Source organism: Manacus vitellinus, unplaced genomic scaffold (genome assembly GCF_001715985.3).
Source record: "Manacus vitellinus isolate BGI_N305 unplaced genomic scaffold, ASM171598v3 scaffold_43_pilon, whole genome shotgun sequence".
Taxonomy (NCBI): Eukaryota; Metazoa; Chordata; class Aves; order Passeriformes; family Pipridae; genus Manacus; species Manacus vitellinus.
In genome coordinates this window covers 5,519,080-5,535,216 of record NW_021940560.1, presented here as the reverse complement: position 1 = coordinate 5,535,216, position 16,137 = coordinate 5,519,080, and the positions used below count along the sequence as shown (strand labels likewise).

Below are 16,137 nucleotides of genomic sequence, written 5' to 3'. Positions count from 1 at the left end.
TTGATGCCAATATGTAAAACTCTTACCCAAATCCTCAGTACTTAGTTGCAAAGTAATTTTACAGGAGTCATCCTGCCCAGGACAGGCAATGGGTACCGTGCTCAGAACAGTCAAAGTATGCTCTTTGCCATCCTCTGCAATTTGTAGTGATTCTGGTAAAAACTGGAAAGAAGTAAACAATTTTAAGATAATTTTGACAGGCAAGACAGATGACAGATTAATTAGACAACGCTTGATATCTATGAAATTTTAAGTGGTTTTAATCAATTATGAAGATGTATAATTGCTTGCAAAATAATAATAATCTTTATCATAATCCTCTTAATAATAATAATAATTTTGTAGTAATGATCTTTAGCATTCTAAGGTAAACTTGTTAATATACTTTAAAATTCTTGGCAATTAAGAAAATGTTTGCAGTTTCCATATATAGTGTAATTGCTTCTCATCTCCGAATCTCAAACCAGGCTTTTATTAGCCTGAAAATATCATGATACTGTAGAATTTAATTAATTTTTAATATCCATGGTTTAAAGGACCTTCTATTCCAATTCACTGGGAGAAATACTGTGGTATAAAGTATGGCTTAACCTCACGGTCATGGACTCTATCTTTGTAATCTGCAAGAGGTGCAAAAAAAGTGCAATTTTTGACCACTCCCCTTCCCTACTATGGCAGGAACAGGGATTTCTCCACATGTAATATATTACAGATTCAGGGACCTGTGTGCCAGTGAGAGAGCTCAGGTTTTGTCATGTCCGTCTGTCTGTTCTCCCAGAGAAAGAGCAGAAACAGTACGCAGGGCTAGTCAGAAATGGGAATTTCCCTGGGAAATTCTGACATTTCAAAAAAAACCCTCAGAAACTGTTCTTCAAATATCACACAGAATGGGCAGTCAGATTTTTCAAACACCATTCATGGAGGCATGAAGCTTAGGTACTCAGAAGATCTCAAAACCTCCTGGACTGGCGGGTTGACAGCCTAATCCTTGAATGGGATTAGACCCGGTTCTTGCACTCAGTCTGAATTTATCTTCAGCAGTTTCTATTTTGTAATGCGACCATAAGAAGATGATGGATAGAATATAATTTTTTGTCTTCGTTTGTTCTGGTTTAGTTACAACTAAATTCTGCATCCTTGCAGGTTTGTAGGTGTGTCTTCCTATTAAACCACCAGAGAACTTTGGGACACACTCACTATAACATGTAATTTTGCTCATCTTTGGGATACATTAATGTACACATGGTGCTGATGGGTGTTTTAGGATGTTTTAACAACAAACCAGAAGTCATTTTCTCAAAGCGAACATAAAAGCAGCACTGGTTATGAGTATCAGACTTACATTTCTGCATCCTGATTTTCAGAGGCTGCACAAATGTTCCCTAGTCATTAAATCAGGGCCATCAGCATTACCTTAATCCCAGCATAGAAACCTTTGCTGTCCTCAGGCAATGACTGCTGCTCAGGAGTGTCCCTTGTAAAAGCTGTGACAGTGCAAAAGACCTGTAATAAATAAATAAACAGCACACGCTATATAGCATTTCTTGAATAACATTTGTGTAATTATGCGTCTCTCTGGTGCTCAGAGTTGTTAAGATTTCTTTCTGTTGTTGAAATATGTTTTGGGGATTTAGGCTTTAGGAATGTTTATGCATAAATTTTGAGATTTGGAAGATCTTTTCATTCGCTTAATAAGGGAAGAAACATAGGTTTTGTCTCAACAATGAATAACACTGAATGTTTACAATGGGTTTTCTTCTGCAGTTCTTCAAGTACCTTGGTTTGTGATTTTAATTCATTTTACTTAGGGAGAATTACATTGTTCACAGATGTTACTGTCAGGATTAAGACACTTTCCCTTGGGATTCCAGACTTCAGTCTGTCCACTGAATCAAATATCCTCTCTCTGTACCTTGTTTGTAAGCAGTTTATTTTAAAATTTAAATTATTTTGACAGTTATCCAGTCTCAGAAATTGTGTTAGCAACATAAGAATTTCTTTTTTTTTCCCCTTATTGCATTATAAATATGATGCAGATGTGCCTAAAAGGTTTATATCATAAAAGAAAAAAAAAGGAAAAAGAAAATTCCCTCAAACAAAAAACTCCCCCAAACACAATGTACCAGGACACTTATGTTTTATTCCTAGCACAGTCACACAACCTTTATCTCTGCTGAGCCCGCACACCATCTGCCATCTTAATGTTTCATTGGTTTCAGAGAAACCAAATTGCTAAAATCATTCCTAGGATCATAAGATTAAAATACAGAAATTTTCCTTGAAGCATATGACAATAGATTCTCAGACTGTAGTTCTAAATATTTTTTTGAGCCTCTTCTTGGAAATGGACTAACAGATTGTGACATATGAAATCAAATTACAAATAGTCAGAAGACATATTTATAGCTACTGCCTTTTTCAAGCCTCAAGTAACCCATGAGAAAGAACTGGACTGATCCACTTTTTTTCTCCATTGTGCTAAACTCCTTTGGATGGATTTTCCATCATCATTCACTGACCATGCTGATCTTGGTAGCTCTCACATGCTGGCTCATGCATGACCCTCATGATCACCAGCTACAAAATGGGCTCAAATCCAGGATATTCGCTGAGTCCTGCAGTCATATGGGCATGAGTTGCACAGCAGCCTGGAATAGTTCTTTTACCACCCTAAAAATCCCTCTTTGTTGCCATCAAACTGAAGAATCTTCTTCCCACACTCATTTATGCACAACAAAAATTGCCCACCAGCAATACAGAGTCGTTTGCAGGGCTGTGGGGAAAGACAAGTGTTTTCTGGGCTGTTCAAGTGGATTATTTCCAGTCCAGGTCAGTCCCAGGCTTATGTGCCCTTTGGGATATTTTTACCTTCACCATTTTTCTCACTCTTTTGCAGACAGCTCCAGCCAGTTTAGCCCAGTGAAAATGGTGTCATTTGTTACATTAATGAGATGGAAGCCTTGAGGTCGTACTGGGTGTACTGGGAAAAAACAGACCTCACCTCACAGAGGTACTTTACAGCTAAAATTCCTCAGTTATTTTGTAGTTAGTCAGTTTGCCTCCAAAGTAGAACAAGTTGTTTTCTCCTCAAGGTAATAAGCCCCTGTTATCATTAGATATTTATCATCTCCAATCATTCCCTAAAGGCTCATGTTCATCTTACAGACTTTTCAAAACAGTTATTCTGCTGGGAAGGCAGAAGGCAAGTGTTGATCATCCTCCTGTAGCTTCTCCTGCAGCTGCCACAGGGAGAGGCTGCAAAATCAGGCTCTGACAAGGTGGTGACAACAGAGAAAGAGTTCAAAAAATAAGTAATACTGGTCCCCTTGCAGAGCTCATGGAGCAGATTATATGCATCTGCATTTCAGACACTATATTTGCTCTCACTGAGCTCTTTGAACTTTTGGCTTCAGTGCTTTTAACCAAAAATGTTCACACTAAGGCTTCCCTCTGAGCATTCCATGTGGAGCATTCGTGCCAGGCAGGAAGCTGTAATGACAGGCATGAGGGACATGCACAAGGATGCCCAGCACTGATCAAGACATCGGCCTGGTGATCTTCCCCAAAGTGACATTCTGGGACATATCAGAACACAACCCTGTTGTATTTCCTCTCATATATATTTTAGAGATATATTTTATTGATAAAGCACTCAAAGAAAAATTTACTCCATAATGATACACCGAAATACTCTTAGACTATCAGTCCATCCCAGCTCTGTCTTCAGCATCCTTAGAGATCTTCAGTGCTTTTGGAGATTAGCACAAACTTTGCAAATTCGATGTGTATTGACAGCCATCACAAGTCACATTTTATTTCTGTCTTTTATATCATTCCTCCCCTTGTAGTACCTTTACCTTGTTAGGTGCATGCTTCACAATCAGCAGATATGTTCATCGGCTACCAAGCTACAGGTTGACAGTTTGTCACATAATTATGATGATAGTCATTCTGAGGAGGGTTGGTTTTTTTTCTGCCTTCAGCTAAATACTAGCTCTTTTTTCTCCATTTCAGTAATCAACTTTTTCTTTCTCTTTTTCTCCCCCCACCCTCCACCCATCTCAGGATGCAGCCTTTTTAAAACATAGAGATAAAAGCATCACTGATAGCAGTATGCTGATGGCCATGACAAGTTAGGCAGTATTTTTCCACAAACTCACAGGATCTGTTAAAAAAATCAAATTATTATTTTTCATCATCCCTTTTAAAGGGACAGAAATGTAAGTGTACTCTCAGACAGGATGGCTGGATTTCTTCTCAGCATGGGCTACTCCCTTTTCCCCTTGTGCTGGTAAAACTTTCCATAGGCAGAAAACTACTTCTAGGCAGAAAATTCTGATTAAAAAAGGCCCTTTTTATCTAAGAAGTGTCTCCTTTCCTGTACATTGGAGCAATTTCCCTCTTTTCATGGGCTCAAGCAGATTCCTTCCCATTTTGACACGAACCCAATGAGCAGTTTATTTAGCCAAAAGCAGAATAATTCAGTTATTAATTTGGTGAGGGTCAGGTAGCTCTGAGAAGCAATTTGGGAGAATATTTTAATCCTAGGACTTGTCACCGCCTCCAGCAAATTTCTCCCTAGCAAAACCTGCATGTTAAAACATGGGTGTTTTCCCCCATAGCTTTCAGAGTTCAAAACTCATCAAAATCAGTTATTTATACTTATTTTGACCATAAAAATGCCTCAAATGTCACCTTTTCCTGTGTCCCTAATTAATTCTGAATCTACTGTGGGGAGTGCAGGCTGGGGCACGGAGGGGGATGTTTGCCAGCACATCCAACATTGCCATGGCGCTCCTCTTTCATCAGCCTCTCCCACTGTGCTCATACAAGAGCTTGGGTTCCTAAAGGCCAAAGAGGAGTTACTTGTGTGCTCAAAACCCATCCCTGCTCATCAGTACCTGTGAAGGCTCCTGGATTTGCCAAAAACAATTTCAGGAGCTCTCAGAATGATGCCAACCTCAGGCACATGCTTCTCAAAGCACTGGCAGAAATGGTGCCACCACCCATCTCCACAGTTGTCTCAAGGGCAATACCACTTGTCCCCAAAATGGCAAGAGCTGGTAGATGGAAGTATTGGGTTTTTATCTGCCTGTCATGATGGCTTGAAAGTTTTACCTAAACAGCCACCAGAGAAAACAAGCAAATGCAAGTGCCAGTCCCTGGCTGCAGCCCCTGCTTCCTCTCCTAGTGCAGCCTGTGTCCTGGGGGTGGGACACTCCCTTGGGAAGGGCAGGACATGTGCAGCTCACAGCCAGGTGGGTCAGCTACCCGTTTGCCATCTCCCCAGCAAGTGCTTGAGCTCCATTGTGATGACAGAGGCCAGCAACAAAGCTGAAATATTTGCTTTTACTGGTAGTGGTCATTCAAAGCCCACACACAGCCAGGTACACCTCAGTAGGAGTGGAAAGTCTGAATGAAGAGGTAGATGGAGGCACTTTCCTGATCAGGACATACAATCTCCTTAGAGGTGTGGGAATTCAGGGATGCTGACCCAGTTAGTAATTTATGCCCTCCACTTGTGGGAAGCTCCCTTCTCAACACCAGGTACCATTTAGGGTTACCTACTTCTTCCTGTTCACTGGGCAGGAAAGTCTGGATGCTGCTGGGAAGATGCAGGTGCCCAAACTGGGGTGATTATTAACTCCAGGATTGGATCTACCCTCCTGTAGCTACATCAGCCATATCAGAAGGCAGGCTGGGGCTGCAAGGGTGAGAGTCACTCAGTAGCACTCATGGCTTGCAGGTGGAGGGTTGGGCAGAGAATCATCACACCTGGTGAAAGGTGTCTCCTGACGGCTGTCAATGCACAGGCGCTGCCATTGCCTGCTCCATTAAACACTAATGGGCTGGGGTTAGAAAAACCTGGAGTCTCCAGTCTGCTGGGAGCGCGTGTGGGAGGGAGCTGTGGTTTACAGCCTTGATGAAAAGAGAAGGGATGAGCAGAAGTGAAGGATGACATTTCTAGGGGAGCCAGAGGAAAAGAGAAATAGTTCTCATTATCTTGAGGAAATGATCTGGCTGTAGGTATTTGCAGAAAGGTGTAGGAACAAAGTTTCTGGAAAGGCTTTCCAGAAGGGTCAGCAGGAAGGGGAAAGTAGGGAGAATCTGACTTTGATTTAATTGATGAACTAGGCCTTAAAGCTTTAGAACACAAATTGCTCCCTGTGAGGGGCCGTTGGCTGCAGAAGGGAGGGAGCTGGTGCAGCAGTGTGACCTGACACTGCAGGGAGTCCAGCTCTGCTCACTCTGTTACTGTATATAAAGAAGGCAGCTCTTCCCAGTTGTCAAATGGCCAAACAGTGTGTGGAAGCCGACTGTAGGTCATTATTCTGCTAAGGAAGGAAATTTTCCCAGGGTAGTAGTAAGGTGTTTTATCATCTGCAGAGTTTTGCTCGTCAGCTCTCTGACCCTTTCTGTTTTAAAAGCTCTGTTAAAGTTCACCCAGAGTTCTGTTTCTGTGGGGATGCTCCTCATTTTCTACCTGAAGGCTGAGAAAGAAATTGTAAACTCAGGTGTGACCTACAAACAAGCAGGTCTTCCTGTTTGTGCTGTTGATTTTGACAAGTCCAGTGGCTGGGAGGGGATTAGCATTTAAGTGGGGGGAAATGCCACTTTGGCACTTAGCAGTTCAGATGCCAGTGCAGAATGAACTGTGAAGTGGAAAAGTCTGAGTCAGTTTGAGAGCTGTGCCAAGAGCATGAAGTAATTGAAGAGGAGAGATGCTGGGTGTTGGTGCTGGCTGGGGGTTTATAAACTTGGAGCTTATTATTTTTGGGAAAGGAGAAGGGGCAAATCCTAAATATGGCCTTCTAAGTGCTTGAGGATATACATAGATATAGACTTAATATGTTTTAACATTTATGAGACCATATGCCAGGGATTCTCTGTCTAAGCTAAGTGCAATAAATGTACTGGATCCCTCATCTGGTATGGACTTCTGCAGGAGATCAGCAGCTTCTTCTCTCCCATGAGCTGAACTGGGACCTCTTCTATTAGAAGTGCTGGTAATGAGACAAAGATCCTATTTCCCTGAGACATGAAGAGTAAGTGCTCTGCAAGATCTGGCTTTAGCATCAAGAGCAATAGGATAGTAGGATCTCTTTCCCCATCACTGGAGGTGTTCAAGGCCAGGTTGGATGGGGCTTGTAGCAGTGCGGTCTAGTGGAAGGTGTCTCTGCCCATGACAGGGGGGCTGGAACTGGAAGATCTTTGGGGTCTCTTCCAATCCAAACCATTCTATGAAATTTCACACCTTTTCCTTTATGAGGGAAAAAGTGTTATTTTATATATTGAAGCAGTAATTTACAACTTTTTTTTGTCTGGGGCATTATCTTCTGTTGTGCAGAGTTCCATGCAAAGCAGCCACTTCTATCACAGAGCTCAGAAAGGCTGGTTTTTCTTAAACATTCTTATTTTACAATGTGCATCAGGGTTTATGTACAGTGACAATTGCTCCTCACTGTGTGAACTTTTGGATTGCTGGGCTGAGCAAAATCTGCACAGTTTTCTTCTAAACACCTTTCTTTCTTACCATAACTCATTACTCACAGTGCACCACTATAATTTATAGATGGCTGTGCCTCGAGGAATGAAATGACCTCTGTCACTATCACATAAATAAGGCTTAGGAGTACCAGGATTTTCATATCAGATGGAGTAGGCTTCTTTCACAGTTTATATAGAAATAGTGGCATGTTATAGATTTATTTAAGGCTGCAATAGTTTCGTGAACATTATGCTGCCAACATTACTGTCTGAAATAACAAAATTGGAGCCCAAAGATGGGAGGAAAAAAAGGACACATGATGGCTATTAAAAAATAACTGGCTGTTTAGTCAATACAAGTTCAGGAATGTCGGCCGGTAAATCTCAGCTCTTTTCTAAGGTTTGACTGTGTATTAAAATATATCAATAGCTATTCTATTATGGGACTGACCTATTACCTGCAGAATTTTTTACAGATAAAAAATAGCATAGATATCAATCACCTTTTAGGTGATTAAAAAGAAAATCTTTTTGCTTCGCTGTAGTTTTTTTATCAAGAAATGAACAAAGATAACAATTTCAGGCCATGAATGTGTTGGGACCAAATGCAGATTATCGTGAAGGTAGAGGTGAAGAGCTAAAAAGGTTAAAAAAAGGCAGCAGTTTTCAAACACTACAAATTCTGCATCCTTGGGGGCAAATTCTGTGTCCTGGCGAACAAATTCTGCACTGCTTGCCACCAGTGCACCCTGGCAGTGCACAGCCATGGGGATGATATCACTGGGCTGTGCATGGAGAAGGGGAAACAGAACTGGAAAGTGCCCCCAGTTCATTGTCTCCTCTCTCACATGGCTTCTATCAGGGGGATCTGGCTTCCCTTTCATGCTGCCTGAGAGAATAGTCTTCCACCTGCATCTTTCATGGCCAGGTGGAAGCTGCCAGCTGCCTCTGTGCAGTGGAGTTTGGTACTCAGGGTTTGATTCTCCTTTTAGTGCCATCACCTTTCCTCTGGGGTAGCCCTAGCAATGCTAAATTTCTTCAGATTTACACCACTGGAGGGGGGAGAGTCTTCTCCTTTGTGACTCCTATTAGACATCCAGACTAGGATGGAAAACAGGGTGAAATGTTTTTTTTAATCTTTATTCTGTAAAAGCAAATTCTCGGTTACAACTGAAGCTTCATCGATTGGTTTTTACCCATGATTTATGAATTATTATAATTAGTCAAATAGGCCATGAAGACCTTTAAAGAAATCTAACAAGGAAGAGAACATTTTAGTCTCACTAAACCCACTAAATTAAACACGTAGTTTCAGCAGAGGACAAAGAAGGGCTTACTGAAAACTTAATATAATAAAAATGGTCTTATAAAGATTTGGCAATGCTACTAGTTAACAGAACCATATTTTCTCTGAATCCCTCAGGATTGTTAAAACTAGATTTGAAGTGATTGCAAGTGAAATTATTTTGATGAAAATATCTCTTCATAACACAAACTTGTCTTAAACTGGCAGAATTATCTGTCTCATAATATGTGAGGGCATCATCAGTCAGATTCTGAACTCAGGAGGCATAATTATGAGAAGAAATGACAAAAACAATCCTATCTAGATTGTGGTGCTGTTATAAATGACTTATCCTTTCAAGAACTGGAAAAAAGTTTAGAATAATTTCTTCAACATCTGTCTAGGGAAGGATGGGATCCACCTGTCTAAAAGAGGCAAGGGAATCTTTGGCACCAGTCTGGACAACTTGGTGAGGTGGACATTAAACTGAAGGACTCAGGGATGGGGTCTGAAGTGGCAACACTCCCACCCTTGAAACCAACTGGGGAACAAGCCAGAGCAGACAACCAGAGCAGTGAGATACTGGGCCCAGTGCTGTTTAATGTATTCATAAGTGGTCTGGAAGGTGGGATCAAGAATACTCTGACAGAGTTTGCCAAGGATACCAAAGTGAGTGGGGAAATTGACATTTTGGAAAGGAGAGCAACCTGCAGGAAGAGCTGGGTAGGCTAGAAGAGAGGGCTAATAAGACCCTCATGAAGTTCAGCAAGGAGAAGTACAAGGTTTTCCACCCGGGAGAACATAATCCAGGAGAGTGGCACAGGCTGGGATCTACCCAGATGGGGACCAGCTCTGTGGACAGGTACCTCGGGGTCCTGGTGGACAAGAAACTTAATGTGAGTGAACAATGTTGCTGCTGTAGCAAAGAAAGCCAACAGGATGCTGGGCTGCATCAACAAAGGCATCACCTGCAGAGGTAAAGAAGTCATCATTCCACTCTACCCAGCACTTCTCAGGCCACATCTGGAATACTGTGTTCAGTTTTAATCACCACTACACAAGTAAGATGTGGGCAGGCTGGAGAGGGTCCAGAGAAGGGCCACAGAGATTACTCAAGGCCTGGGAAGCTGCCACATGAGGGAAGGCCTGAGAGAACTGGATTTGTTCAGCCTTGATACAAGAAGGCTTAGGGAGACTTCATCACCATGTTCCAGTTTTTAAAGAGTGGCTACAAAGAATATGGAGAGTCCCTTTTTGCTAGAAGTAACATGGAAAACATGAGGGGAAATTCTGGTTAGACACAAAAAAAATTTTTTTCACAAAGTGAACAATCAGCCATTGGAATTATCTCCCCAGGGAAGTGGTGGATTTCTCAACATTGGAAATGCTTCAGGTTCAGCAGGACAGGGTGCTGGGCTGCCTTGTCCTTTGACCAAGAAAGTTTGGACCAGATAAAGCTTGAGGTCTCTTCCAGCCTGGTATCCTATGATTCCATGATCTCAAAGAAGAGCTGCAAAATGCCAAGACTATTTCCAACCTACTTTTAACACAAGACCATTATCCCTGTTTATTTCTTTAGTTTGTTGTAGCATCACTAATGGCCCTCTGCCTATAAAAGTTATGAACCTAATTTAACTTTAAAAGTCTTGTTTCTGTAGCATGAAAGGCCATGAATTCATACACAAGTCAATTTTTTTCACATCTTGTATTGGTTTCTGTTTTGTTGTTGTTGAAACTAGATCTGTGTTGCTGTGTAAGCCATCAAATATACTTCTTAAAGATTGTTTTGTAATGAACTCTATCTTTCAGCGTGCTATTGAACCAAGAATTTGGAATCAGAGAGGCAGAACACCATGAAAAAGACCATAAAGTAAACCTCCCTCTATTTTAAAATGTGCTATCCTTTTTTCTGTGAAAAGATGTGATTGTGTCTCTGATCCATGGATATAAAAATTACTGAGTGCATATAGCTGAGCCTGCCTCTACTGCAAATTCTCACTCTTGCAAGATATGAAAAGTAACAAACAAAAATTGGCTCAGGCACATGTAGCTATCACTTATACAAACTTCATAGCATTAAAGCTGTACTGTAAGTGCAAATATTGAAGTTGCCTTTGGAAAGTGGTAAAATACCTTCCATGAATTTACTACAATTCAAAGAAACGTTACAGGTCCTGAATCTGGTTAATGTTATTTAATAATCCTGTTATGAAACATTTTCAGTACTTTCTAGTGCAGCAATTACAAGTATGAGGAGTGAGGAGCAGCACTAATAAAAACACAGGAAAGATTTAAGAAAGGGATCTGATCCCCCCAAGTGTTTGACCACTTTTTGCTGAAGGCAGGGTGGCGTTACCGTGTCTCCCAGTCTGAGATTTGTGCCGTCCATCTCTACGGAGGAAAATGACTCCAGGGTGGTCTCCTGGTGGATCTGCTCTCTCTTGCCAGGGCTGGAGAGGCGTGACCAGAGCACCACGTACTGCAGGGGTGGCTTGGAGGGAGGGTGGCTGTAGGTGCACTTCAGGTGGACACGACCTTGCACGAGCTCGGGAGTTATCACTGGTTGCAAAGACAGGCTTGTGAGTCTGTCTGGAAGAGGGAAACAAATGAAGGATGTAACACAAAATGTTATTTTAACGTTACAATTGTTCACCTCACGAGAAGGTGTCAGTATAACTAAAGGTGGGAGAAATGTTACATTTTATATTCCTGTGATTTATGAACTATGCAAGCTAGAAAATGTGTTTCATGTGAAATGCAAAAATTGCTAATTGTGTACGGGCTACCCACTGTTGCTGTAGTATTTGACCTGCTTTTTTTTAATGCGTGTGTGTTGGGGGTTTTTTGTGGTTTGTTTTTTTTTTTTTTTTTTTTTTTTTTTTTTTTTTTTGCTGTAAGAGAAATTTTATGGAAATGAAGCACTCAGATTAATACAAATTAATTAGTCTGGCAAAGGCCATCAGCTTTGCATTTCCCTGAAGCACAGCCTTTTGATCCAAGTTTTGCAATAAGCACAGAAGAGATATGAGAAATCGTTATGTTGCAGAGGTAAACTGACTCTCAGAGAGCATCCAGCCCATATTGCCATGCTGTGAAGATCCTTCCAGGCTGTTTTGGGATGTATCTAGGCCAGGTCTGCTCAGTTTAGTCTCCCTCTGCCCAGAATAATGTCATTGCTCTAAAAATACAGCCTGCTTTCTGCAGGCTTCAACAGGTAATGAAGTCTGAAACCTTTCTTCCTGTTAAACTCACCTAGAAAGTAGAAACAAAAAGATGTATAATAGCATAGGGGGATGTTCTTTCATCTCTGGAGACAAGGACTCAAACAGAACATGAAGCTGGTTCAGATGCCTTGAAAGGATAAATAAAGTAACTTTTTTGGAGGAGAAAATATTATGGGAGCCCAAGCGAATAAGTTATGAACAGAACGGAGAGCCAGTGTGTTAACATCTGTCCAGGGCAGATAGCAAGAGGAAAGAAAAAGAAAGAAGTTACTTTAAATATGAGTAAAGACCTGTTGTTTATACCCTTTTCTATTTTGTTTCTAAGAAAAGCTGCCTCAAGCTGGGGCTCACACCATGACTTTCTGCAGGAAATTCTCCCAGAAGGACAGAGTTAGGTGATCAGCTCATGGGAGGATGTGAGCAGAATTGCAAGCACAAACGCTGCTTTTCCCAGCTGTGTCCTTTCTGATGAGTTGTGAAGCTTTAAATTCATTTTGTTTTGCAGGTCAGGAGCGCTGACCAGTGTCCTGCTCCCGAGCCTCCAGCAGAAGGGGCTGGGGAATTGACCCCTGCAAGGAGCCGTGGTGATGCCAGCTGGACCCAGCTCTGGGCCTGCGTGAGGCTCCTGTGGTGCAAAGTTTACAGCTGAATTTAAGACACTGAGGTAACCCCCCCCCCCCCAGTAAAAAATTTTGGGTGCTTTCCATGCAATGCATAATACTGCAAGAACATCCTAATTACAAGAAAAGGCTCGGGAGGACTGGCCCTCACTGAAATGTTGAGGAAAAAGGTGAAAGTTTCAACAGCAGTGGTAAGGAAAAGGCAGCAATTCGCTGGTTTGGGATAGAGAGGAAGGGATAAATTTTCTTTTATGAAAAACACAGGCAGATTTACCTCACTAAACAGGTATGAATCAACAGAAAGGACAAAATTAACCACCCAAAAGGTACTGGCAAAAAAGTTCTTTGAGCAAGGGTTGTGGAAATCTTATAGTTTATAAAAAAGCCAAGCTTAAACTGAAAAATTACTCTATTCAGTTAAAAAGTAATTTCTGAGAAAGAATCAGTTTCATTTATTTTAATGGATTTTTTTTATTTCAAATAGTGAATTAATCTCATATTCTTTGAGCCTTTCTTCCTTCCTCTTCTTCATGTGGGAATGTTAAAATATTGATAAAGATAAGAAAATAGTTATCTTTCTCTTTAAAATTTATTTAAGCTTGGATTTTGCCTGATTGAAAGCTGATAACTCTACTTTCTCAATGTGTCATATCTCTGTCCAAAACACTGAAAGGAAAGTATAAAGGTAATTTATTTCATTTTTAGAAAGAAGTGTCTTTTCTGATGAAATCTATATGCACCTGAACATGCTCTAAAGTTCAGAAGGTTTAACTGAATGAGCAATTCCTTTCTGCTTTTCCTTTGTTTCCTAGCTACCGAACAGGGGATGCATCTCTTGTAGTAGGCTGAAAATTATTTCTGATGAAAACAATTATATAAATGTCATGAAAAAGATGTTATCAGTTTGTGGGGTTTTGTTTTTTTTTTGTTGTTGTTTGTTTGGTTTTTTTGTTGGTTTTTTTTTGGTTTTGTTTTTGTTTTTGTTTTTTTTTTTGTTTTTGTTTTTGTTTTTTTTTTACTTACAGAGTTTCAGAATTATTTGTTATCTTTTTTTTTTTTTTTTGAGGGGGGTGGTACTAGATTATTAAAGATAAGAACAGACCTTAGAGACAGTATCCTGGATACAGTGCTTCACTATAGCTGAGATGCTCCCACTCTCTAGCTTTGCAACTTTGAGCCAAAGTAGAGCCAAAGACAGCAGGAAAGGTTACATGTGAGCTGTAACCAAGCAAAGAGCACTTCAGTAATACACACCAGATTACATTTTGTACTGGTAATAAGAGCTATTCTTCAGGAACACCTTGGACTGCCACTGATTTATTTCCTACACGGTCTGCATCTTACCGGGAGTGACGCTTGACTCACAAGGTCACCGAGACATGCACTGCAGCACCAGGACCTTTGAACACCCAGCCTGAGAGGCATAAGTAATCTTATTGATAAATACCTCACCAGCCCTCACCTTCTGCACAGTAGCCCATGCATCCTTGAGTGGGCTGCAGGAGGTACACAAAGAATTCCCCGCAGTTCCTGACGGCGACAGGTATCCGAAACAAGCAGCAGTCCCTGGTGCCCCCAAAGAGGACCTGCCAGGTGGCACAGGCCGTGAGCCTCTTGCTCTCTCCAGGAACTGGCAGTGATTCAGACTTCAGTGACAGCCACACCGGAGCTTGTGTTCCACATTTATTCATCTGAGGATGCACACAAAAGAAACCATTTGGAGCAAGTGCCGTAAGACTCCATGGAGAATCACTAAAGCCCAAGAATTTGAGTGTGGTGAACCTGGAGGGTCAGAGAAAAGAATGTGTAGGTGGGAATGAAAATGTCTTGCTCAGTTTAGAGAGGTGACTTTATACAGATAAAACTCTCAAACACAATAACTGGATTTCAAAGTATTTTCCTCTGGTTTTGGTTGGTTTGTATGAAAAAGATGAAAGCATATAAACAGGTCAGATCCCTTCCCCGGGGAGAACCTTTGGGTCACATCAGCTGGCTGGACACATCCATGCTTCACCTGTGGCAGAGGAAAGCAAAGGCTGACAGAGCATGAGGGACAAGAAGGTGTTACCTGAAGCAGCAGGTGATGCTCAGAGCATCACATCTCATCACCTGCCTACAAAACAGCTACAGTTTCAGCTGCCATGGTCCTGGCAGCTCCTACCCTACCCTTCCAGCAGGTACTAGACACATCTTTGGGGCCTAAACCTCTAACTCATTCTCAAGGAGAGACAAATATGCAGGATGTACAAAACACATGTGCAGCATATGCACGACAATAATTTATCTTTATTGTTTTTACTTTCAGGCTTTTATCTATTACCAAATTCCCTGAATACCCTGAACACAGGAAGTCTCAAAGCAGAAGGAGTTGGTCCTAAGTGGTTTAAGACTGATTTCCCTCTCCCAGCTTACAGAGAGATGTTCAGGCATCTCAAATCTGAGCTGCCCTCTGTACCTGCGCTTCTCACTGAATAAAGGAACATGATTCTCCAAGGCTGTCTTTAATTTAAGTACCTCAGTGAGGAGATTAGGTATAATCAGAGCCTTATTAAATATACAAAGCCAATTACAATGGTGACTCGTTATTCTGCATCATTACCTAGCATTTGCCAATATGCAAAGCACAGAGGTATTTGAGCTAAAGTTCAAAAATTATTACCAAATACTGACAATAATTTAAGTCTCAGACATCAGTCCTATTCAGCAGTGTGACTGCTGCATTCGTTTGCATTTCTTCAACCAGAGATAGTGAACCATCTCTACCAGTCTGAACTGGGGAACAACTTCCTCCCAGTGTGAATGTTTGGCTATAAATCTCACTGAAAAAAAAAACAAAACAAAACAACCCCACTGTTTTTTCCTGTTGGTCCAGGTTTTCTGCTTCACTTTTAAGATCAAAACTTGTTTGTGACAGCAGAGGAAGCACTGAAAGTTAAAGAATAAATTTATTGAGTCATGCACCTGCAGTTTGAATTGTATCTGGGAGTCACATGAGCCAGAAAGCAGTGTCAGGGGACTGGGGGTGCACACCCACAAAAGGAAGGGTATTTGAAAAAAATCAAGCTTATGGCATGACATGGTCTGATTTCCATTTGGATCTAATTATTTTCAGGCTTCTAAAACCAAAGACTCCACTGAAATTGCCCAAAGTTTTTTCCCCCTGAGATGTGGCAGAAGTCAAGCAGAGGGGCCGACCCTGCCCTCCTGTTTGGTGTTCTGGTGCTCTTGCAGAAGGCACCAGAGCTCACACAATGCAGCTGGTCCCTGGGGAGGAGCAGTGTGCTGTCATTGTGCTAACAAAGGAGAAGAGGGGATCGACATGAAAATGCTTTTAGGTGGAATTTTAGGGCAATCCCTTCCCTTTCTTTCTTTAAAAGTCACTTTGTGTGTAACTTTTTAAGAGGTTTGTTCTATTTATTTATTTACAGCTTTAAGGGACACAGGTGTTCTCTGAGCTGGGAAATATACAGATGACAGGAATTTGTTGCATACTGATGAACTTTTGACCTAGAGTGTGAGA

At 41.3% G+C, this 16,137-nt stretch overlaps 1 protein-coding gene and 1 long non-coding RNA gene across 2 annotated transcripts in view; one reads left to right on the top strand and one right to left on the bottom strand.

The window, feature by feature from the left end:
• Window positions 1-16,137, bottom strand: part of LOC103759527 (von Willebrand factor D and EGF domain-containing protein) — a 175,847-nt gene that overhangs the window by 114,750 nt on the left and 44,960 nt on the right. The window contains exons 3-6 of the mRNA XM_029962195.1: window positions 14,080-14,308; window positions 11,130-11,362; window positions 1,414-1,503; window positions 27-162 (exon numbers count right to left, since the gene is read on the bottom strand). Of these exons, the coding sequence (XP_029818055.1) occupies window positions 27-162; window positions 1,414-1,503; window positions 11,130-11,362; window positions 14,080-14,308 (688 nt within the window). The remainder of the gene's footprint in view (window positions 1-26; window positions 163-1,413; window positions 1,504-11,129; window positions 11,363-14,079; window positions 14,309-16,137) is intronic.
• On the top strand, window positions 12,525-15,107 carry LOC115307701. Its single transcript, XR_003916039.1, has 2 exons — window positions 12,525-12,661; window positions 14,923-15,107. It is a non-coding gene; the product is annotated as an uncharacterized LOC115307701 (long non-coding RNA).